Source organism: Aulonocara stuartgranti (genome assembly GCF_965226115.1).
Source record: "Aulonocara stuartgranti genome assembly, chromosome: 7".
In the NCBI taxonomy this organism is placed as follows: Eukaryota; Metazoa; Chordata; class Actinopteri; order Cichliformes; family Cichlidae; genus Aulonocara; species Aulonocara stuartgranti.
Window position 1 is genome coordinate 8,435,828 of NC_138945.1, and position 19,795 is coordinate 8,455,622.

The following is a 19,795-nucleotide window of genomic DNA, read 5'->3' on the forward strand; positions in this document are numbered from 1 at the left end:
CACTCGAAGGCCACACACACCGGGCAGCTTAAAGCCTTACCTTAAAATGTTAATGAATGCTATTAATTAGATTTTCCTTTCTTCATGCTCCAATATTCAACCAGTAAAATGTGCTAAACAGCTTTTTAAAGCAGGTTAACAATTACAGTAAATAAAATGACACCATGCTGCACATTGTTATTAGCTATGGTTAATTTTCAAACCTTTTCAAGCTTTTAAATTTTCAAGGTAAACTTAAAATACACTTTTTATTCTCATAAAACCACCATGCACTAAAGACAGAAAACTACAATAAATGCACATTAACTGAGACAAAACCCTACATGGATAGCATACATAATTAGTGTATTCTGATACACACATATGAGAATATATTGATGGTATTAAATTTGATCCTAGCTGATCTCTTCTTACAATGCTCACACGCCAACATTACTACAGTGAATGGTGAACAACCAAAATTAAACTGGATGTTTAACAATAGTGCTTCATATTTCAACAATACTCTGAATTTGTGCGCCCTCTAAATCCTAACTTTGACCTGATGACCCGCTCCCTCTGTCAATGATTCAAATGTGACCAAAAGGCAGCGTCAGCCCTGACTAATGCATCACAAACCCAGTGCGTCACTCTCATCTCAGAACAAAACAAGCAGAAGGCACCAGGGTACAAAAGGATGGCTGGCTGATTATCTAGCTCATAAGACGCTTTCACAATACTTCACTCATAATTTTTAAACATACAATATGATTATTGTATGAGTATTGCAATAACATATACTGAGATTTATCACCTTTTCTAAAAAATAATAATAAAATAAATTATGTCCTAAAAGTTAATCTGTTTTATCCAGTAAGATGAAGTTATGATGGGCATTATTGTAAGAGCCAGGAAGCAGGCACTTTCAGTCCTGCCTGTCTGTAAAATTAACAGAAAGTATTAATTTACCAGGATAACACAATAACTTGTGTCTGAAAAGTATTATGTTTCTCTTTTCATCTTAAAGTCCCAGATTTAAGCTGAAATAAAAATCATTCTATTAGCAACTAGACATAAACAGTGGCAGCCTACCTTACCAACCTTGATCAATAACAAAAATATGGTGCCAAGCCACCAGAAACACAGAAAAACAAACAGTAGGGCTAGAATGTTTTAGAGATTTCCCAACTTCCAGCCATTAACCACAATCGCTAGATCCCTGGCTGTACGAGACTGCATGCCAAAGATCCTTGGGCAAGATACAAACCCCAAGTTGCTCTCCGGTGCAACGACTGGAGTGAGCATGTCTCTTTTCACACCTTTCAGTCTTTAACTTATTAATGGGATGCTTTTGCAGACTGTGAGTACATTTGAAAATAGCAAAATGAAGCACCAACATCGGTCATGGCTTTGGTTTATATCTGTGTCAGTTTTTCATTCAGCAGAACAGAGTCACTAAGAGCTAGGCTTCAAAAGGCAATATGAGCTAAAATTTTACTATTGGAAAAGTAAATGCAAGTTAACTTCGAAACTTTTCATAAAAACTGGGAGTACCCAACATATCCATGTCAGTCGGGGGCCTGGCCCCATTTTGTACTCAATTTCTTAGTGTCAGTTCTGGCCAGCTTGGCTTATATCAAATGGCAGGTTTACCAACTCAGCAGGAAAACTCCTGCTACTCCAGATGGCCAGTCTCTGTTTATTCAACAGTTTTTCTGAAGCTTTCTGAAGCTGTGATAGCCACTCTAACAATATCGCAAGAAACAAATCCAAAAGAAATGTGACTAGGAATGCATCTGAGGACTAGATTAAGTGTAAACTACAATATCTTGCTTCGTGTATGACAAAAAGAAAACAAGCAACCTTAAGAACCAAGTAAGGCCAAGGCTTCAGTCAGGGTGATTTGTGTAGTTGCCATTTTTTGAATTGTTGTGAGCAGCATGACCCTTGTCAGTTTTTTGTTGGTTTTTTTTTTTTTACAACTCCAACAGCAAACTCTAATCTTAGAATCTTTTCTAGATGTAAGGAATTGTGTACAAAAGACAAAAGTGTAAAAAAACCAAAGAGCTTCTACGCTTAAGCGCTTTAAAGCTTTGCTGTATTGATGACAGCTTTGTACATGCTTGGCAACATCTTAACATTCAGCTTCTCACCCAGAATGGGTAGTGTTATTGATAAAATTTCTTCCTTTCTTATTGTGTGTTCAGACCCAACACAAATGGCACTTTTAGATCCAATAAAGGACTAGATGTTACAATCCCAGTCTACAGCATAAAATCCTCTTCTGTTGTTACATTGTATTTATATTAAGTCACATCGAAACAAACAAACAAACCACAGTAACAATTTTGCAAATAAAAAGCGTGAGTAGTTACTTTTGCTGTGATTTTATGCACGGGACAAAGTAACAGTAACTTTATTAAGATGTGGATTGCCGTCTAATTGGGTCTGCCTGTTTTGGACATATTAATTTGTCCTCCTTTTAGTACATTGCCTAACTCATGCCTGAAATGAACAGGCTACTTCTATGCTTATAAATAAATTACTTAGTGAAAAATCTAGGACCAGTACTGCTTCTTGATCTCAGGAGTTCTGCTCAGAGTGTGAGGGACACTTCTTTTTCCTTCTGTAACATTCAGTAAGCTGCAGCAAGTAAATGGTAAATGGCCTGTATTTATATAGCGCCTAACTAGTCCCTAAGGACCCCAAAGCGCTTTACATATCCAGTCATCCACCCATTCACACACACATTCACACATTCACACACTGGTGATGGTAAGCTACATTGTAGCCACAGCCACCCTGGGGCGCACTGACAGAGGCGAGGCTGCCGGACACTGGCGCCACCGGGCCCTCAGAAACATCATAGAGACATCATGTTGCTTCTAGCTTTCTCTCTAAGTGATCATCTCACTTGTAAAATGTAAATAAAAGCACAGTTGGTATCTTTGATTTATGTCCGTGATCATTCTGTCAGCTGACATTGCGGACGAGAAGAAGCAGCATAACAAGAAGGTGGAACATAAAATGCAATTGGGGCAAACTCCAACAACGGGTGGAAATGAATCCACTAAAATGGCTTGCACTCTATAGCAATCACAATTAGTTTCTAAAGAGTGTAAATAGGTCAGCAATGCTCAGCTGATAACTGCTTGAGTTATAAAATGTTTCAAACTTCAAATCAGGAAAGTACGACAAATAGCCATAAGTGGCATGAGTTAGTTAATTGTGTTGATGCATAAATGTTGCCCATCCCGTTTCCAAGATATACGTTTATAAGAAAGATATTAAAGATTGGAGATCGCTAGTGATTATGTCAACATTAGCCATGGCTCTCACTCTAGATGAATCACAGAGATTATATCTCTTAAAACGGGAACCTTCATTCATTTTTTCAGCAGAAGACTAATAGCAAAGACATACAGGAAAGCGCCTAAAGGACATCCCTGTTTCACCCCACTGGAAACAAAAGGTTCACTCAAAAAGCCATTTACTTTTACTTACACAATGGACTTTTATGAAAATTCACATATGTCTATATCACTGTCTACAAGTAGGAATGTGAAACATAAATGCTTTCTTTTGATGCAAACCTATATAAAGAAGCCTGTGTCATTGCCAGTATATACAATTTCTCTTAAAGTTATCTCACATCTGAAGACTACAAGTCTATTTTTATCAATAATGATACACACATCATTAACTCCATTCATTAGAATTTTAGCTAATATTTTATAATCCACATTCCTTATAGATTGCTGCCTGTAATTATTTAAATTTTGATTTGATTTTGATTTTATTGATTAGCATTCAAATTCAAATCTCAGTGAAAACAGTGAAAAAAACAAACAAACAAACAGTGAAAACAGAACAAAAATCTACCATAAAGAAAGAAAGCATGAGACAAGGCTAATCAAAAGGTATTGGCTGAAGCATTTGCTTATTACGCCAACCCTTTTCACAAAATATCTTTTTGTATGCAGCTCCTGTACACAGGGCCTGAAGAAAATAATAAAACAAAGCAAAAACCAAACAAACAAACAAAAAAAAAAAAAAAAAAAAAAAAAAAACTTTCCACCTTAGATAAGTAACTACATCAAAGCAAAAGAATCAAGAGGTTGTTTTCTTTCCTCCTTTTTGCTCTTTTCATTCTTGATTTATATATTTTTCTATTACTCTATTTTTAAACATGTTTTTAAACAAGGAAAATGAACCACACCTTTTTAAATCACTGTCATAACTATTCCACAGGTTAACTCCTCTAACAGAAACACATCTCTGCTTTATATTTGTCCTTATCTTGTTTTTTTTTAAAGAAATCTGTTCCCCTTAAGTCATATTGACTCTCTCTGACTTTGAACAGCTTCTGAGTACTGGGGCAAAGCAAGTTATTTTGTGCTTTATACATTATCTGTGCCATTTTATATTCAACTAAATCATAAAATTTCAGGGTATTCAGATTAATAAACAAAATGTTAGTTGGTTCTATATAGTTTGATTGGTTTATAATTCTTATAGCTTTTTTTTGTAACTTGAAAATATGAAGAGTGTTCGTTTTATATGCATTACCCCATATCTCCAGACAATAAGTCATATATGGAAGCAACAGAGTACAATAAAGTGTGTATAATGTTTTTTTGTTCAGGACATGCTTTGTTTTATAGAGAATAGCAATGGTTTTTGACATTTTTGTTTTCACGTGGTTTATATGAGACTTCCAACTCAGCTTATCATCAATTATCACTCCAAGAAATTTATTTTCGTACACTCTTTCAATTTCAATTCCATTAACCCTTATTTTAGATACATTTTTCATTTGTCTAGTGCCAAAAATAATCAATTTTGTTTTCTTTATATTTAATGATAACTTATTTACATCAAACCAGTTTTTTAATATATTTAACTCCTTTTCCGCTGTAGTCAGAAGCTGTTCTAAGTTTTTACCTGAGCAGTACAGAGTGGTATCATCAGCAAACAATACACATTTTAACAGTTTGGAAACACTACATATGTCATTTATATATAATATAAATAATTTAGGGCCCAGCACACAGCCCTGAGGAACACCACAAGTTACCTTCAACTGCTTAGATTTTACATTATTGAATTCGACATATTGATATCTTTCATCCAGGTAACTTTTCATCCACTTGTATGCTATCCCTCTTATGCCATATCTCTCTAGTTTATTCATTAATATAGAATGATCAATTGTATCAAACGCCTTTTTTAAGTCTATAAAAACACCAACAGTATATTCCTTATTATCTATTGCATTAGATATCCCTTCAACAAGTTCCATCACTGCCATTGAAGTGGACCTTTTCACTCTAAAGCCATATTGGTTATCACTTAGGAGATTATGCTTCTCAATATATTTATCAAGTCTATTAACAAATAACTTTTCTAAAATTTTTGAGAACTGTGGGAGTAGTGATATTGGCCTATAATTGGTAAACTGACATCTCTCTCCGTTTTTATGGATTGGAATAACTTTTGCTATTTTCATTTGTGAGGGAAACACACCAGTTTGAAAGGACAGATTACAAATGTATGCGAAAGGTTGCACTATATATTCTATAATACTTTTAACTAATATCATGTCAATACCAAAACAGTCAGTGGACTTTTTATTTTTAAATGTCTTCACAATGTTAATTATTTCTCTATGAGTTGCAGCACCAATAAACATGGAGGACACATTCTGAGTAATATGTTTATTCAGGTCGTTATTATTTCTTGACTCTGGAATTTCTTTTGCTAAATTAAAGCCAACATTTACAAAGAAATCATTAAATTCATTTGCAATGTCTTTAGTTTTATCAAGCACAATATCTTTATCTTTTTTTAAATAATCTGGATAATTCTTATTTTTTGAGCCCTTTTTGATTATAAATCACAATCATCGCCATTTTTATGAAATAAACACACGACTATCCATCTTACTCGTGTGTAACACAGGTCTATCCATTCCTGCCATTACTCAATCTGAATGAAGCCATGAAGAACATTACCAAAAAGGCGACATTCACAGATTACTGAAGCCACCAATGTGGCACATTCCAGGTCGTGTCACAATCCTACTGTCCAAGATGATACTGGTATACATTTTTATGTGATTTAAAAAACAAAAAAGAAAAAGAAAGTCATATTACGATATGAATGAAATAGCAATGCAATAGGTGGAAACTGGTTTTAGCATTTGAACCAAAACCTTGGAGAATGCCAACAAAATGTTTCATATGCATGCATTTTATTCATTTTATCTGCCTGCAGAAGTTTCAGGATATCAGATTTTATGTTTAAAACACATTTGTTTTGACTAACGTGATATTCTGCTCATTTCATTCTTAGTTATAATTTAATAAATGAATGCAAGCACCCAAAAATGTTTATGGTTTACATTGTATTCATTTTTAAGCCATCAAATAACAAATTTACAAATTTACATGAGCTACACATCAATCCACCCCTCTAACAGACAGGGCACACCACTTCCTACACTGGTACCGAATGCTGCAGAATAATCCAGTGAAAACACACTCTTGAGGGGTATCTGTTCAATGCACTGTAAACCAATGTTAGAGTAGAAAACACAGTCCAGCAGAAAGAAGAAAACAAAGTAAATTCCAACCAACCGTAGCCCATTGAAGAGTTGCTTGGACTTGTCCAGGAGATAGCAGAAGTCTGTGACAGTCTTCCTTTCACCTAATGGAATATCATCCTCAGTCTCAGCTCCAGTCATGACACTGACTTTTCACACCTGAATTTAAAGAGAAATACAGACCGTATACGGTCGATACTCTATAGACTGATGGTGATGGATTAAAGAAAACATTTCAGTTACAAAAAAATATTAGTACTCATTGAAACGGAAGGAAACTACATGAAAGTCAGCCAATCGGAACTTGTGACTGACTAAAGAGGAACAATTTAGACCGTTAAAATGAAGCAAAAGATTGTTGTTGGTTTTTTTGTCTTGATTTCCGGAGCAAATTCCTGATACTGTCTATCCTGTAACACTTACATCATGATTTAGTAAACTCCAGTTGTTTTTAAACATCTATAAATAAATTTGATTTGACTTGAAAATAATCTAGTCATATGTAACATGTTGATATGCATGGTTGTACTACTGAACAAACACTGATAATTGGAGTTATCCAAGCGTCTTACTGGTGCCCTACTTACTTATGAATAGAAATAAGAAACTATGGAGGAGGAAATGCATCACATGGTCACCCTTTTTTTAGGTTGACCTGGGATGTCCCATATTTCATTCTCACAGTGGCTGCAGTCTCCAGTTTGCTAAGGATGTACAATCAGGTCAAGGCAGCAGACAGCTAGGGCACAATGTTCAGCTAATGCTCTGCATGTTAAAATCATTTGCAGCTAATGACAATTTTACCGTGCTATAAACATGTCTGGCTATAGCCCCTAAGTTACTGTGCATGTGTGTGGCTCTACATCTGTTTGGCTTTTAAGTAATGTAAATCCATAATTTCAAACTGAAGAGTTAAAAAAGGAATTTTCTTATACATTGAAATTCAATATAAACCTCACCTTAACAGATTTTTCAGATTAATTAAGCACTGCCTAAAAGTATAATTTTCCTGTACTTGTGTGGGCATTTGATGCCATGATGGTGTATGTGGTGAGAAACGGCAATAGCAACAAACAAAGCCCTGTCACATTGAGTAGTTATGTATGTAGCTGCATGTCATGAAATACAGTTAACAGTCCATTAATCCTTTTCTGAGTGGGCGTGCCTGTGGGCGTGTCAGTGTTTGCAGTAGCAGAGTCGGGATGTTAACTGAACTGTTATGTATGATGGATTATACCAAGTTATTCCAGAATAGATACAATGACAGTAAAGGGCTATTCTAAGTGTTTCTACATTTCTAATATTATGATTTAGGGCTGGGCCATATTATACCGTTCACGGTAATACCGGTATAATGTTAGGCAACTATAGGAAAATGAAATATCGCGATAGAATGGGAGTAAAACGCGCATGCGCAGTGCCTTTGTTTTCATACGCACATGGCCGATTGTTGAGTGAAACAGATGAACCAGAATTGGTTTGTAAAAATGGTGAAACTTCAGTGATGTGGAACTGGTTTGGTGTTTGTCCGTCAGATACACAACAAAGCACATTTTTTTGCAGAACATGCAAGCGGCCGTCGTTATTGTCTTATTTGTCGGACTAAGATGCTCTTAAATCTGGAAGTAATCTGGGTCCTAAACTCTGTATGCTTCAGGTCAAACAACACTGCAGCATCACTGAGAGTTAAAAACTGTCTCAATTCTTTCATCTTTAATAAAACGATCAGCATTGCTGCTTTACCAGGTGTAACTATAAAGTTTAACTTCCAGGCATCCATGAAAACAAAATTTATTACATTTAACGGAGTTAGAAGTTAGCAGGAAGCTATCGGAAGTTAGCTCGCTAGTTACCTAAGCATGATATAGCATGTTCAGACTGAGAGATTTCTGAAAAAATTCAAACGTACAGCTCTGCTATCACTTCCAACATAAATGAAGACAGGAAACTAAACAGCAGTGACGTTTGTAGGGTTACTGAAGTTGGGCTAGCTGGTATATAATGATGTGCTACGTGATCGCTAGCGACACAGCTATGTTAGCATAACATAAACAGTGAAGCTGGAGGATGAACTCTAACACTTTTCCACTTATAAAAGTTAACGTGAAGGTTCCTCATGGCTAGAGACAAATGCAATCGCATGGCAGGATGCTGTAAACGGACCAAACTTCAGTCAGGAGAACAACTGAGATAATCCATCCACAATACGAGGTTAGTCATTAATATACTGCAACAACATGGGAATAGAGCAGCTGCCAGAGAATTCAACATTAATGAATCAATGGTACAGAAGTGGAGGAAGCAAGAAGAATGAGTTTAATCAAGTTTGATTTATCTGACTGCTTTGTTTCGCTTAATGTGCCTTATAATCCCGTGCACCTTATGGTCCGAAAAATGCGTACTGCACACTGCAGTTTAATGTTGCAAAGCACCTCTTTTTAACTTCAGTGGATATTATACATGGTTATGCTCAGGATATGTCAGCCCATTTCTACTGGAAATGCCTTTTGGTTAAACTTTCAGCAAGGAATTTGCATTTGCACTGTTACATTTTTATAAAGCTTTTAATGTACATAAAAACCAGCTTCTTGTTTAAGTGAAAATAAATGGAAGGTTGTCTTTTTGCACTAGTAATGTTGTGGAGTTGTATTTTGTCTCGCATCAATTATATCGTCAGTTATATCGTTATCGCAAATTTTCAAATATATATCGTGATAAATATTTTTGGCCATATCGCCCTGCTCTATTATGATTACAGTTTAGTCCAATGCTAGATTAGCAAAGTCTAGAGTTAAGTGAGTTAGTGGGATGGTGACTATCACTGTGCACAGGAAAACTTGTGAACGGAACTCAAGCTATCTTTACTTAACTTATGTAATGAAGTAAATGAGTGTAATGACGTGGAATGACACGTCATTACACTCATTTACTTTGGGGTGCTGCTTATATTTTTATTTAAATAAATACGTTTAGGCTATGGTAAAAGTGAGGTTTTTCATGTAAAGATTTTTCAGAATATGCTGCGAACACTTCTGTCTTGTAAGTTAGAGTGCCCTAGCTGCTTCTTAAATAAGACATGCGAAGACGGCACCTTGGTTATTTTTGTATTGTCTAATTATTTCATGAAACTGATGTTCTTTGTATGAAGTGTGTGAAGCCTTATTTTACTTGTAGTACCTAAAACTTATGCTCAGTTTTAAATGAAGGCGAGAAGCTGTGAGAGAAGGTCTGCATGACAATCTCATGCTATACATCATGTGTACCATTGTTTTCTCTCGCTTTCCCTTGTGGCTTACTTATCATGTTAACAGCAGCAGAGTTGGTAAAAACCTGTCTCACCTGTGAACATCTCTTTGTTCCAAACCAACACAACATGCAGCACAAGTAGTATTTGTCACTATGTTTGGAAGAAAGATCTCCAAAAATAACAATCAAGTTTGGAGAATTTTTTTTTAAAAATTAGGTAAACTGAATACCAATATTATTATCACTGGTAGATGGGTGGCATTCATTTAAATCCAATTCAAATTTCTGTCTTTGCCGGTAAAAATCTGTATCAAAGAGCGTGATTGTGCTATGAGCTCTAATAACATAGCTCATTCCTGATATCTAACATCAGCATCATGAATAAAATCTCAACATAATAAGCATCTGGATATTAAAGATAACAGAGAATACCACATATATGCAGGTGACACTGAGTGCTGGCGGTTGCAGGGCTTTAACCGCCTCTGCTTGTGTAATTGCCATTTGTTCTTACCTGTGCAGCCGGCTAACGGTGACAAACTGTACTATCTTTCACAGAGATGCTTCTCAAAAATCACAGCGAAAGCCTCGACGAGCTCTACTGCTGAAGCGCGACTTTCCTGGCATCTCAGTGCGTGGAAGTGCCACCAGACCGGCTAACGAGTTCCCCCGCAGCGTTGATTGGACTGCTGTCTGTCCGAGCTTGAACGCTGCTCAAAGGCTGTGACAGGCGACGAGAAACAGAAGGCAGGGTGAGGACCGCCGCTGGCACTACTCCACTCCAACTGGCTAGCTATTTCCGGGTCAACTATTTCAAAATAAGAGCTTCACATCGTTACAGTTTTTAATAGCCAAAATTTTTACCAGTAGTAGTATGATCCTATGATTCCTTAATGCCATTTTAGATAATGATTACAAAATACTGGTGGCTCAAAGGTGGAGTGTTTCAATATTAACATTCAATTCAGGCTTAGGTGGCTGGCTTCAGGGTCACCTGATCCAGCCCAGCCCTAGTTGAAGAATCGTAAAAAGGAGTGGGGTTGTCTGTGTATTGAATCCAAACTGGGAGCTGTTTCCACAGAGGAGGGCCCTGAAAGCTGAAGGTTTTGCCTCTCATTCAACCTTTACATATCCAACAAACCACAAATAAAACTAGGGTGTCGTGGGGTGTAGTTTGTGGCTCTGTTCAGGGGAGGGGTGGAGCAGAGGATTCAGGGTGTGGTGACAGGGGAGGCTGGTTGGTGCCTAAAAGGCCCCGGGAAATGAATTTTCCAGGCGACTCATTACAACCCAATGGCCGGTCACATGGGATATGATAAAACTCTGGAGCAGATAATGGCCTGATTTTATTGGCCGGTCATCCTAGCGGATGTGCGCCAATGGTGCGCATTCTGCCTGGAGTTTCAGCTGGTTAACCAGCCAGCCATTCCAAAAGTGCCTTTGCACTCACTGACATTAATAGAGGTCCCTTTTGAGTGCATAGGTATGGTCCTCACTGGGCCATTTCACTGGAATGCATGGGAATAAGGTTTTGTACTAGTTGTGGTCGATTACGGTATCTCGAAGCAGTGCTGCTATGCACCATTTCTGCAATAAGTGTGGGGCAGGCGGTGTTTCAGATCCTCAAATAGATACTGAATGACCAGGGCACACCATTCTGTAAATCTGTTCGGACCAGTATGTACCACCCTCAGACTGATGGGCTGGTGGAGCAGCTGAATAACACTTTAAAGTTCATGATTTGTAAGTTTAGTCACGAGGATGAAGGCAATTGAGCTCGCTGGTTAGCACATCTGTTGTTCGCGGGAGGCCTCCACGGGTTTTCTCCCTTTGAGTCGCTGTTCCGCAGAAAGCCGCAGGGGGTTTTGGACCTAGTTAACAAAAATTTGAGGAAGGTCCAAGCCTAGCAAAAAATTGAAATTTAAACACATTTAAACTTAAAAAAAAAAAAAGTTAATCACATTGATTTTACATTCTTTCCAAGTGTCATAGTGTAAAGCCAAAAAGGATAAAAAATAAATAAATAAATAAACTGAGCTTGTTTTAGGAGTAAACCCACACCAAATTAATACCTATAGAAGAAACAGAAACAAGCACTGGTGCCCTGGATGTTTAATCTGTTGTCTGATGATTGATGGAGAGAACTTCAAAAAGTGCATTTTGGGTAAATTTTGAAGGGTCACGTCAGGTAAGAGATGTGGTTGCTCTAGATAGCTTCTGTCATTTGAAACCTCTCCCTTTTACCTACATTTAGCCTCAGTAAATTTGAGTTTGGCAATCCTGGGCCAAAATTACATCATTAGTAAGGTTCAAATGACAACTACTTGCAAATATTAAGGAAGAATGTTTTATTGAAATTAAAACAACAACAACAAAAAACAAAAACAGGAAAACAATGTTAAAGAGGCCTATGCTCTCCTAGAATTACAGCTACTTTTCAGCTATTTATTTTTCCACAATTAAAGATTCTGCTTATAAAATGCCATAATTCATCACACTGCAGAGATGGATGGGAAATTTTAAAAAGAAAGATACCTGTGGGAACTTGCCATTTAAAAAAGAAAAAAAAATCCATGTGCAGTAGCAAGACACTTTTTGAACTGAATAAATAAAAAAGGAAAACTAAACTGAAGCTAAAGTATGAAATCAGCAGTTAAGGCAAAACGCTGAGAGAATCGCTCAGGAGCTTTTTACACAGTGAATCAAAGGAAACAGTATTTATCACGTCACTTATATGCATCTATTGTTGGCACGCGCTACTATAAATATTTGTCAATTACTTTCCTTGGGAGGGATACATAAGATCAAAAATTGTAATTATTTAAAATATGAAGTCATTTAACAGTATGAGTCTGGCATTGGGCGTATAAAAAGATATTTTTCCTACTTTTATGGCAGAATGTGGGTGTGGTGCAAACAGACTGTAGCTTAAAGAAACTCTTTGCTACTCAAAACACTCTTAACTTGTGTTAATTTCCTAAAACATGTTGTGAGTTTACAAAAAAGGAAGGAAGCACGGCATGGATCTGATGGCTGACCCAACAGGTGCTCTTCAGCTGCACAGAGAGAAGTGCAAAAAACAAAATCCAGGAAGTCTTATAAGATTTCCTGCATGTAATCTTTTGCTGAATAATATTTGAGGGATGAGAAGTCCAGAGGGTAGCGCTAAGAGAAAACTTCCGCTTTATCATTAGAGAAAGTAGGGGGTGGTTGTTCGAGGAGGTATCACACGTTCAGAGTCGGGAACGGCTCGAAACAGCTTGGGCTCTCGTCTGTTGACGTCCTTGAAGACCATGATGGAGGCAATGTTCCCACAGCGGTAGCAGTAGTTGGGCGCTGACCACACGGTCACCAGTTTCTCATCAAACATGAACTTGTAGCCTTCGTGAACCAGCTGGTGTGCACGGCAGATGAGCTTCAAGTTGTTGATGTGAACAAACTAAAACACAACAGATTAGAGAAGTAAGTAAAAGGAGGTTGACACACCTGGGTTAAAGGATGCTTTCCAATGACTGGTTTTCCAACACGGATGGCTCAACATACCTCATTAGTAACCTTGGAGCCAAAAAGCCAGCCAGCACCTCGTGGACTGATAGCCCAGGTGTCCACATCCTCTGGATCTGACCACACAAGATCACAAAAAGCCCCCTTGTGAGGAATCTCCTGGTTGCGTTCGATGGTTCGGATCTGGTCCAAAGTCTTGATGTCCGGTGAGAGACCACCATGGACACACAGGATCTGCTCATCTATCAACTGGGATTAGGGTTTAAAACATACTATTATGAACAAATCAATGAATAAACCCAAGTCAATAGACATCTCTATTAGCAACACTTCAAAGTTGCCATCTGCTTGTCTCTGTTCTACTCTTTCACAAACTGGAAAATCCTGACAGCAGAACAACTTTCAGGAAAGTTTGAAGTGCAGTACATTCAGCTGCTAAAGAGTGCTCATGAGATCTGGTAGCAGAACTGAAGAGGGCAGTGTCAGAGTGTTTTCACACCTTCTGTGTTTAGTCTGTTTAAATCAAAGTCTGGTTTGTTTTCCTCCTTGGCCAGATTCATTTGTGCAGATGTGAATCGCCAAACAAGCATACTGAGACCATTTGGAGGAAGTGGTCTCAGAGCAGTTCTGAATCAACTCCAGAACGGTTTGTTTATGGAGTGAACATGATCTGACCTCAATCTAGGACTGCAGCTATCGATTATTTTTGAAATCAAGGAATCTATTGATTATTCCATTGATCAATCATGTAATATGCTAAGAAATACTTTCTTCTTATAATAAGCAATAAATATCCGAAAAAGAGAAAAAAAACCCAAGGCTTTCAGAATGAACTGCTCACTGGTTTTTGAGAAGATTTTAGAAACTGCAATGTTTTAAAACTTAACTGCATACAACAAATTTGTGAACAAATTTAAACTCAACTCTTCGATTGCATGTATGTGGCATATTAAAATTCTCTTAAAAGAAACATTTTCTTAAATACAAAAATACATAAATAATCCCAATACAGTCAAAAGACATATATTCAATATAAACTAAGGCATAACAAATTATCTTTACTATGTCTTCTTTCTGGCTTCCTAACATTAATAGGAGGCAAAAAGAGTTCTGAAACGAGGCAGTTCTGGTGTCCGCTCATGTTTGAGTTCAGTGTGCAAGTAAACTTGGTAATCAGACTAAGTTAACAGTTCATCTGCATATTTTAATATAAATTCAGGAGGCTCGTTGGTTAAACGTCTCCATTGTTTAACACATTGGCAGGCTACACAGCCGTGTGTTAAACAATGCATTGAAGCAAAGAATGTGGGTCGAAGATTTTTTATAATCAAATTATTTGAATTACTCAATGGATCCTTGCAGCCCTTGATCCAGACCAACTACCAAGTGTGCATTGTAGCCATGTACGCTTTGTATTATAGATTGTGGAAAGGTACTATAGATGAAAAAATGATCTGTATGAGCTAGCAACTAGCTGTGAACGTAAATTCTCCGACGGTCCCACAAACACCACCTTCTTCCTGTATTTGCTCACTCCCCAGACACACCTGGCCAATAAGTGGACTAAATATTCTCACATGGTTTCTAGCGGCTCATTCTGGTTTCCTTTGAGTTCACTTGGATTTTTCTCAAACCAAATCATAGGGAAAAGCTACAAGTTTATTAACTCATAAATTGATTGGGACCAGAATAAACCATCTATTGATGTGAAAACACCCTTACTCTACAAAAATGTCTGCCACACTTTACTGTTCTTACTCTTCTCTAAAAGCAAGAACACATCCAAAATCATAAGTGAGCTGAAGCCTTGGATGCATAATTTCTTGAAATCTATCTTCCTGCTGTTGAAACAGACTAGCTTGCGATGACGGTCATGGTTATGATTCTGCCTGTGTCATGACCATTTTCAATAGGTTTAGCACTGATTGCATCTAGCGTTTATGTATGGAGTGAGTTGTTTTCTGGCGTTCTATAGTTTTGTGTTGGTAATACACCTGTTACAGAAGATTATATGGATACTTATATATCCATAAGATCATTAAAAGAAAGAAGTAACCTCAGAGTACTTTTTAATTGAATTCCTGGAGAATTATTGCCTTGATCCTTGTTGTGCTCTGTCTGTGATGATGAATACTGTAATAAATATTTAATGCAAAGCTAACTGCCTGCTGGATAAAGGCACCTTTTAATATTAAACCCCCCAAAATTAAGAAAATGTTATGTAAACCAGTGTGCTCTTTGTTTTGTTGTGATGCTAAAGACCCAATGTTTTAAATTGCAGCTTATTATGATAATGTATTAAATGAAGTAACAAGCAGCCATTTACATAAAGATAACATACAGGGGGTGAATAGCTACTTAAGATGTCTTTATGGATGCACTGGTTCCAATTATGCTGCATTTAAAAAGGAACAATAGTTAAATGTCATGTAACCGGAGAGAAGGAATCAGACTTACAGCTGCCACAGTCAGCATATCAAACACTTTCGTGCAATACCGCCAGGCATTTGCATTTCCATACTTTGTCTGACACTCATCTAAAACAAACAACAGACAAACAGAAAATGTAAACCATTGTTAATAATGAATTTTGAACTTAGTAAACACACAAAAAATGTATTTCCATAAATACATGAAGTGAAGTACATACCATAAAATCCATACACTTGCGTTATCTGTCTGCTCTCATGGTTCCCTCGAAGGAGTGTGATACGATCTGGCCACTTGGCTTTTAAAGCTAGCAGGTGTGTAAAAGTCTCCAAACTATAATATCCTCTGTCTACAAAATCTCCCTGGGAAGAAGAACAAGAAGACATTATTAAAGACTCAGACACTAAAAAGGTTCTGGAAAAGGTGGATATTTGTATGAGAACAGAACACCTGCTTTTTATTTTAACTAGTTGCATTAAACTTGCAAATGCAGACTGGTTAAAGCAACATGTAACTAGGGATGTTCCTGGTGACCAATTTCTTAGTCGACTAAACGAAGAAACAATATAAACTAACCCACTAGTCTAAAAGTAAGACACGCTCCGATATTAAGTTAAATTTGAGAACCGTTTAATGGGAAATTTCAAAAACTAATAACAAAGGCATCTGAAACTATTAATCACGTTCTTCAATAATGAGTCCTGCCACTTAAATGTGCGGCACCTCACATCATGTATTATCAACATTACACGTTATTCAAAAATTCTCAATGATAGGTTTTCATGGGCTGATTCAGCTGCTGAGAGGCATTACAATTTTATGTAATGGTATTACAACATGCCTAACAGCCTTCATCATTCAGATTTATTTAAATGTGCTGCAGCTCAGGCAAAAGTAAAGGGAGCTTACTTACCATGAAAATGTAATTTGTGTCTGGTACTTGGCCTCCAGTTCTGAAGAGCTCGCATAGATCATAAAACTAGAGAGGAAGATTAAGAAGAACTCATCAATCAAAATATTTAAATTAGAACTAGCACACGTACCAATAAACCTTGAAACCAAAATGAACTAAACTGGGGTACGAAAAACCCCTTTTCCACTAGTAACTACTTGATTCAACTTGGTTTTTAGGGTTTCCCAACAGGTACCAGTACTGGTAAAAGTACCTGGTACCAGCTACTTTTTATAGTACCGACTCAGCCGGGGTTCCAATGAGCCGAGTCGAGCCTGACGTCAATTGACTGCATGCCATCACTGGATAAATCAAGAGTGACTCCTTCACAAGAATCAAACCCGGAATTTTTGAAACCAGGCAACGAGGGAAATGGCTACACACAAACTAACACCGTGGTCCAATGACAAGGTGCAGATGTTTACTAATGGTTTAGCAGCGAGTATATTATTGTCTTGATGTTCTCAGTTGTTGTGTGCCATAATGACCTCACCCACATTAATTGCAATTAAAAATGACCGGAGCAGAGTAGAGCAGAGTCAAGTTGAGCAGAGCCAAGTAGGTGCTAGTGAAAAAAAGAATCCTAACTTAACTTATTTCCAAATTATATTCGTATTATAAATGCTTTTTATGACTGCAATAACATATTGCCACCGATCCTATATTGGGGTGGCTGTAGCTTTAGAGGTAGAGGTAGAGTGGGTCATTTACTGATTGGGAGGTTGCCGTTTCAATCCCTAGCTGCTCCAGTCTGCATGCCAAATATCCTTCAACAAGATACTAACCCCAAGTTGCTATCTGATGCCTCCATCGGTCTGAATGTGTGTGAATGTTAGATGGAAAGCGCTTAAAGCATAGAAAAAAGTGCTTGTGTGAATGAGGCGTGTTATATAAAGCGCCCTGAGTGCTCTGGGAGAGTAGAAAAGCTCTACATAAGAATCACTCCATTTACCATCTAAATGGAGTGATTCCATTTAGATGGTAAATGGTACGCTTTTCTTGTTAGCGGTTTCTTTCTCTCTCTTTTTTGCTACAAGTTGACTCATGGCACAGGGTACACCACTGCTCATGATGGAATGAGACCTGTTATCTCGGAGGAGCTACAGAGTAGACAATGGTGCTGCAGAGCTGGAGCTAAACAAAGAGCTGAGGTGGAAGAGTGGGATATGAAATGTCCATTCCAGCTATTATATGGGGAATGTGAGGTCCTTGGATAATAAGATGGACAAGCTTGTAGTGGTGATTCAGACCCAAAGCGAATACTGATTGGCTTCCCAAACTTGCAAAAACAGTTGAACAAATTTGTCCACCTGAAAAAAAAAGTGCTGAAGTCTTGGACAACTTCACATCAACAGCATGCTGAACTGAAGCTGCAGACAAGAAGGGGCTAAGTAAAAACTGTTTCCTAAAACAGAAGTGCAGCAAATATTACAGATGCTCAATCAGTCTGTTGTGGTTTTATTGCCATTTTAAAACTCAATTTGCTTTGATGATGATTAAATATTTTACTGGTCAATAATAATAATAATAATAATAATAATAATAACAATAATAATATTCACTTCTGTAATCAAAAGTATTTTCAAAATATGGGATAAATAAAGCATTTTTTTCTTCTTCTGTATTTTGCCCATGGTGAAAATTGTGCATCACCCTGGGAGAAAATTATAGAAGAAGAAAAAACAAAAATCACACAGACCTACCTGACCATGAATGTCTCCACAAACTGTAACCGGAGTAGCGACTGGCTGAACATTTGATTCTTCAAGCAGCAAATCACAAACATAATCACATAATCTCTACAGGAGGAAAAACACAACACTGTTAGTGGACACAGGCACCTGGAAACACACTATATTAAAGGCAGCGTGTGTATCACACAGCCCATTAAATTCTATTCTTACAGATGGACTGTAAAATGGGAAATGGGTTGGGATTTACATTCTGTGCTGCATCTTGTGCAACAATACTTTTACATGCAGACTGAAGGATCTTCCACTATCTCCCGAACCACAGCACTAGAAACGCTAGAACTCTTTAAAGGCGATTTGTAGGCATGATCTGTGACAAGGTAGGCACTCAGCTGAGTGCTATGTTTCTGCAGTCATGTGACTTTCACATTTCATATTTCTGTGGTAATCTTGTAAGTAGTTTAACTGCTAGTTACAGTTAATTAAACTAGCTGTAGTCCAGATTTTTCCCTATGTCAGATCGGGCACTAATAGGGGCCATCTATTTCCAAGTATGAAGTAATTAATGTCCTACTGAATATTAACTTGTTTTTTAAGTGAAACATTTTCACAGCAGTGTGACTAAAGGACTCAAATGGGATGTAAAGAATACAGTTAGGAACTACTTTGATCTCAGTTCATTCTGAGACATTTACAAAGTCAAAATGACTCCTTTTTCAGAAAGTTTCATTTTTCTTTGCAACGCACTCAGAGTCTGTCTGATATTTAGCTCTGCTCTGATCGCCGTTTCAAGCAAAGCCTCAGAGCAGAGGGATGAATAAACGTATAGATGTTGTCTTCCTTATGCTATTTACACCCCCAGTGCACATTTCATCGGAATATTTCGGCTACCATGATATCTTTCCACAGTTAAACCTATATCTTATATTTAAAGTTAATACGGCTTATGGTAACGGCAGACACTGACACAGCAGTGGTTCCCATTACAATGTTTTAAGTGGCACCTTCCTCACTATTCACACCGACGTGTTTAACAGAGTCAACATGCGTTATAATTCTGTGAGATTCATTTTTAAAAGCTGAAACAAACAACAGAGTATTACTTGAGCGTGAAACCCAGTTAAAACTACCGGCCACATTTGTTGAACAAACCTCGTCTAGTCGCACCATGACCTTTTACGAATACTAACAGAGCTTATCTGAAGTTAAATCCAGAAACTTCGACTCACCTTTAGATCATTTTCAGGCAGATATTTGCACTGTCTCGCTATTTCTACGTACTTATCGAGGTCTAAAGGCGCCATTATCGAAACGCTAAAAGCAGCTAAACTGCAGCTAGCTTCCTTTTCTTCTTCCTGTTCGCTCGCCGCTCCTTCATTTTCAACTTCA

General features: G+C 37.4%; 2 protein-coding genes across 3 annotated transcripts in view; both read right to left on the reverse strand.

The window, feature by feature from the left end:
• The window catches only part of scai (suppressor of cancer cell invasion), a 30,964-nt gene extending 20,512 nt beyond the window's left edge, over nt 1-10,452 (reverse strand). The window contains exons 1-2 of one of the 2 annotated variants that reach the window (XM_082542001.1): nt 10,344-10,452; nt 6,618-6,742 (exon numbers count right to left, since the gene is read on the reverse strand). In XM_082542001.1, the coding sequence (XP_082398127.1) occupies nt 6,618-6,724 (107 nt within the window). In that variant the 5' untranslated portion in view covers nt 6,725-6,742; nt 10,344-10,452. Of the gene's footprint in view, nt 1-6,617; nt 6,743-10,343 lie in introns of those variants that run through there. The other variant, XM_082542002.1, reaches the window with a different exon arrangement.
• Nucleotides 10,453-12,162: 1,710 nt separating this feature from the next.
• Nucleotides 12,163-19,795, reverse strand: ppp6c (protein phosphatase 6, catalytic subunit). The gene is made up of 7 exons (XM_082542005.1): nt 19,636-19,795; nt 18,419-18,514; nt 16,677-16,742; nt 15,984-16,125; nt 15,791-15,870; nt 13,373-13,582; nt 12,163-13,268 (listed from the first exon to the last, which is right to left on the reverse strand). Exons 1-7 carry the CDS (start codon nt 19,708-19,710, stop codon nt 13,020-13,022), a joined length of 918 nt encoding a protein of 305 aa, XP_082398131.1. The 5' UTR covers nt 19,711-19,795; the 3' UTR covers nt 12,163-13,019.

Bases quoted from the DNA above. Each gene is read 5' to 3' on its own strand.
- ppp6c (XM_082542005.1), bottom strand. From the start codon at position 19,710: ATGGCGCCTTTAGACCTCGATAAGTACGTAGAAATAGCGAGACAGTGC. The intron at 13,583-15,790 runs GTAAGTCTGATT...CCCTAATCCCAG, and splicing joins ATATGCTGACTGTGGCAGCT to TTGATAGATGAGCAGATCCT. The intron at 13,269-13,372 runs GTATGTTGAGCC...GTTGTGTTTTAG, and splicing joins GCTCCAAGGTTACTAATGAG to TTTGTTCACATCAACAACTT.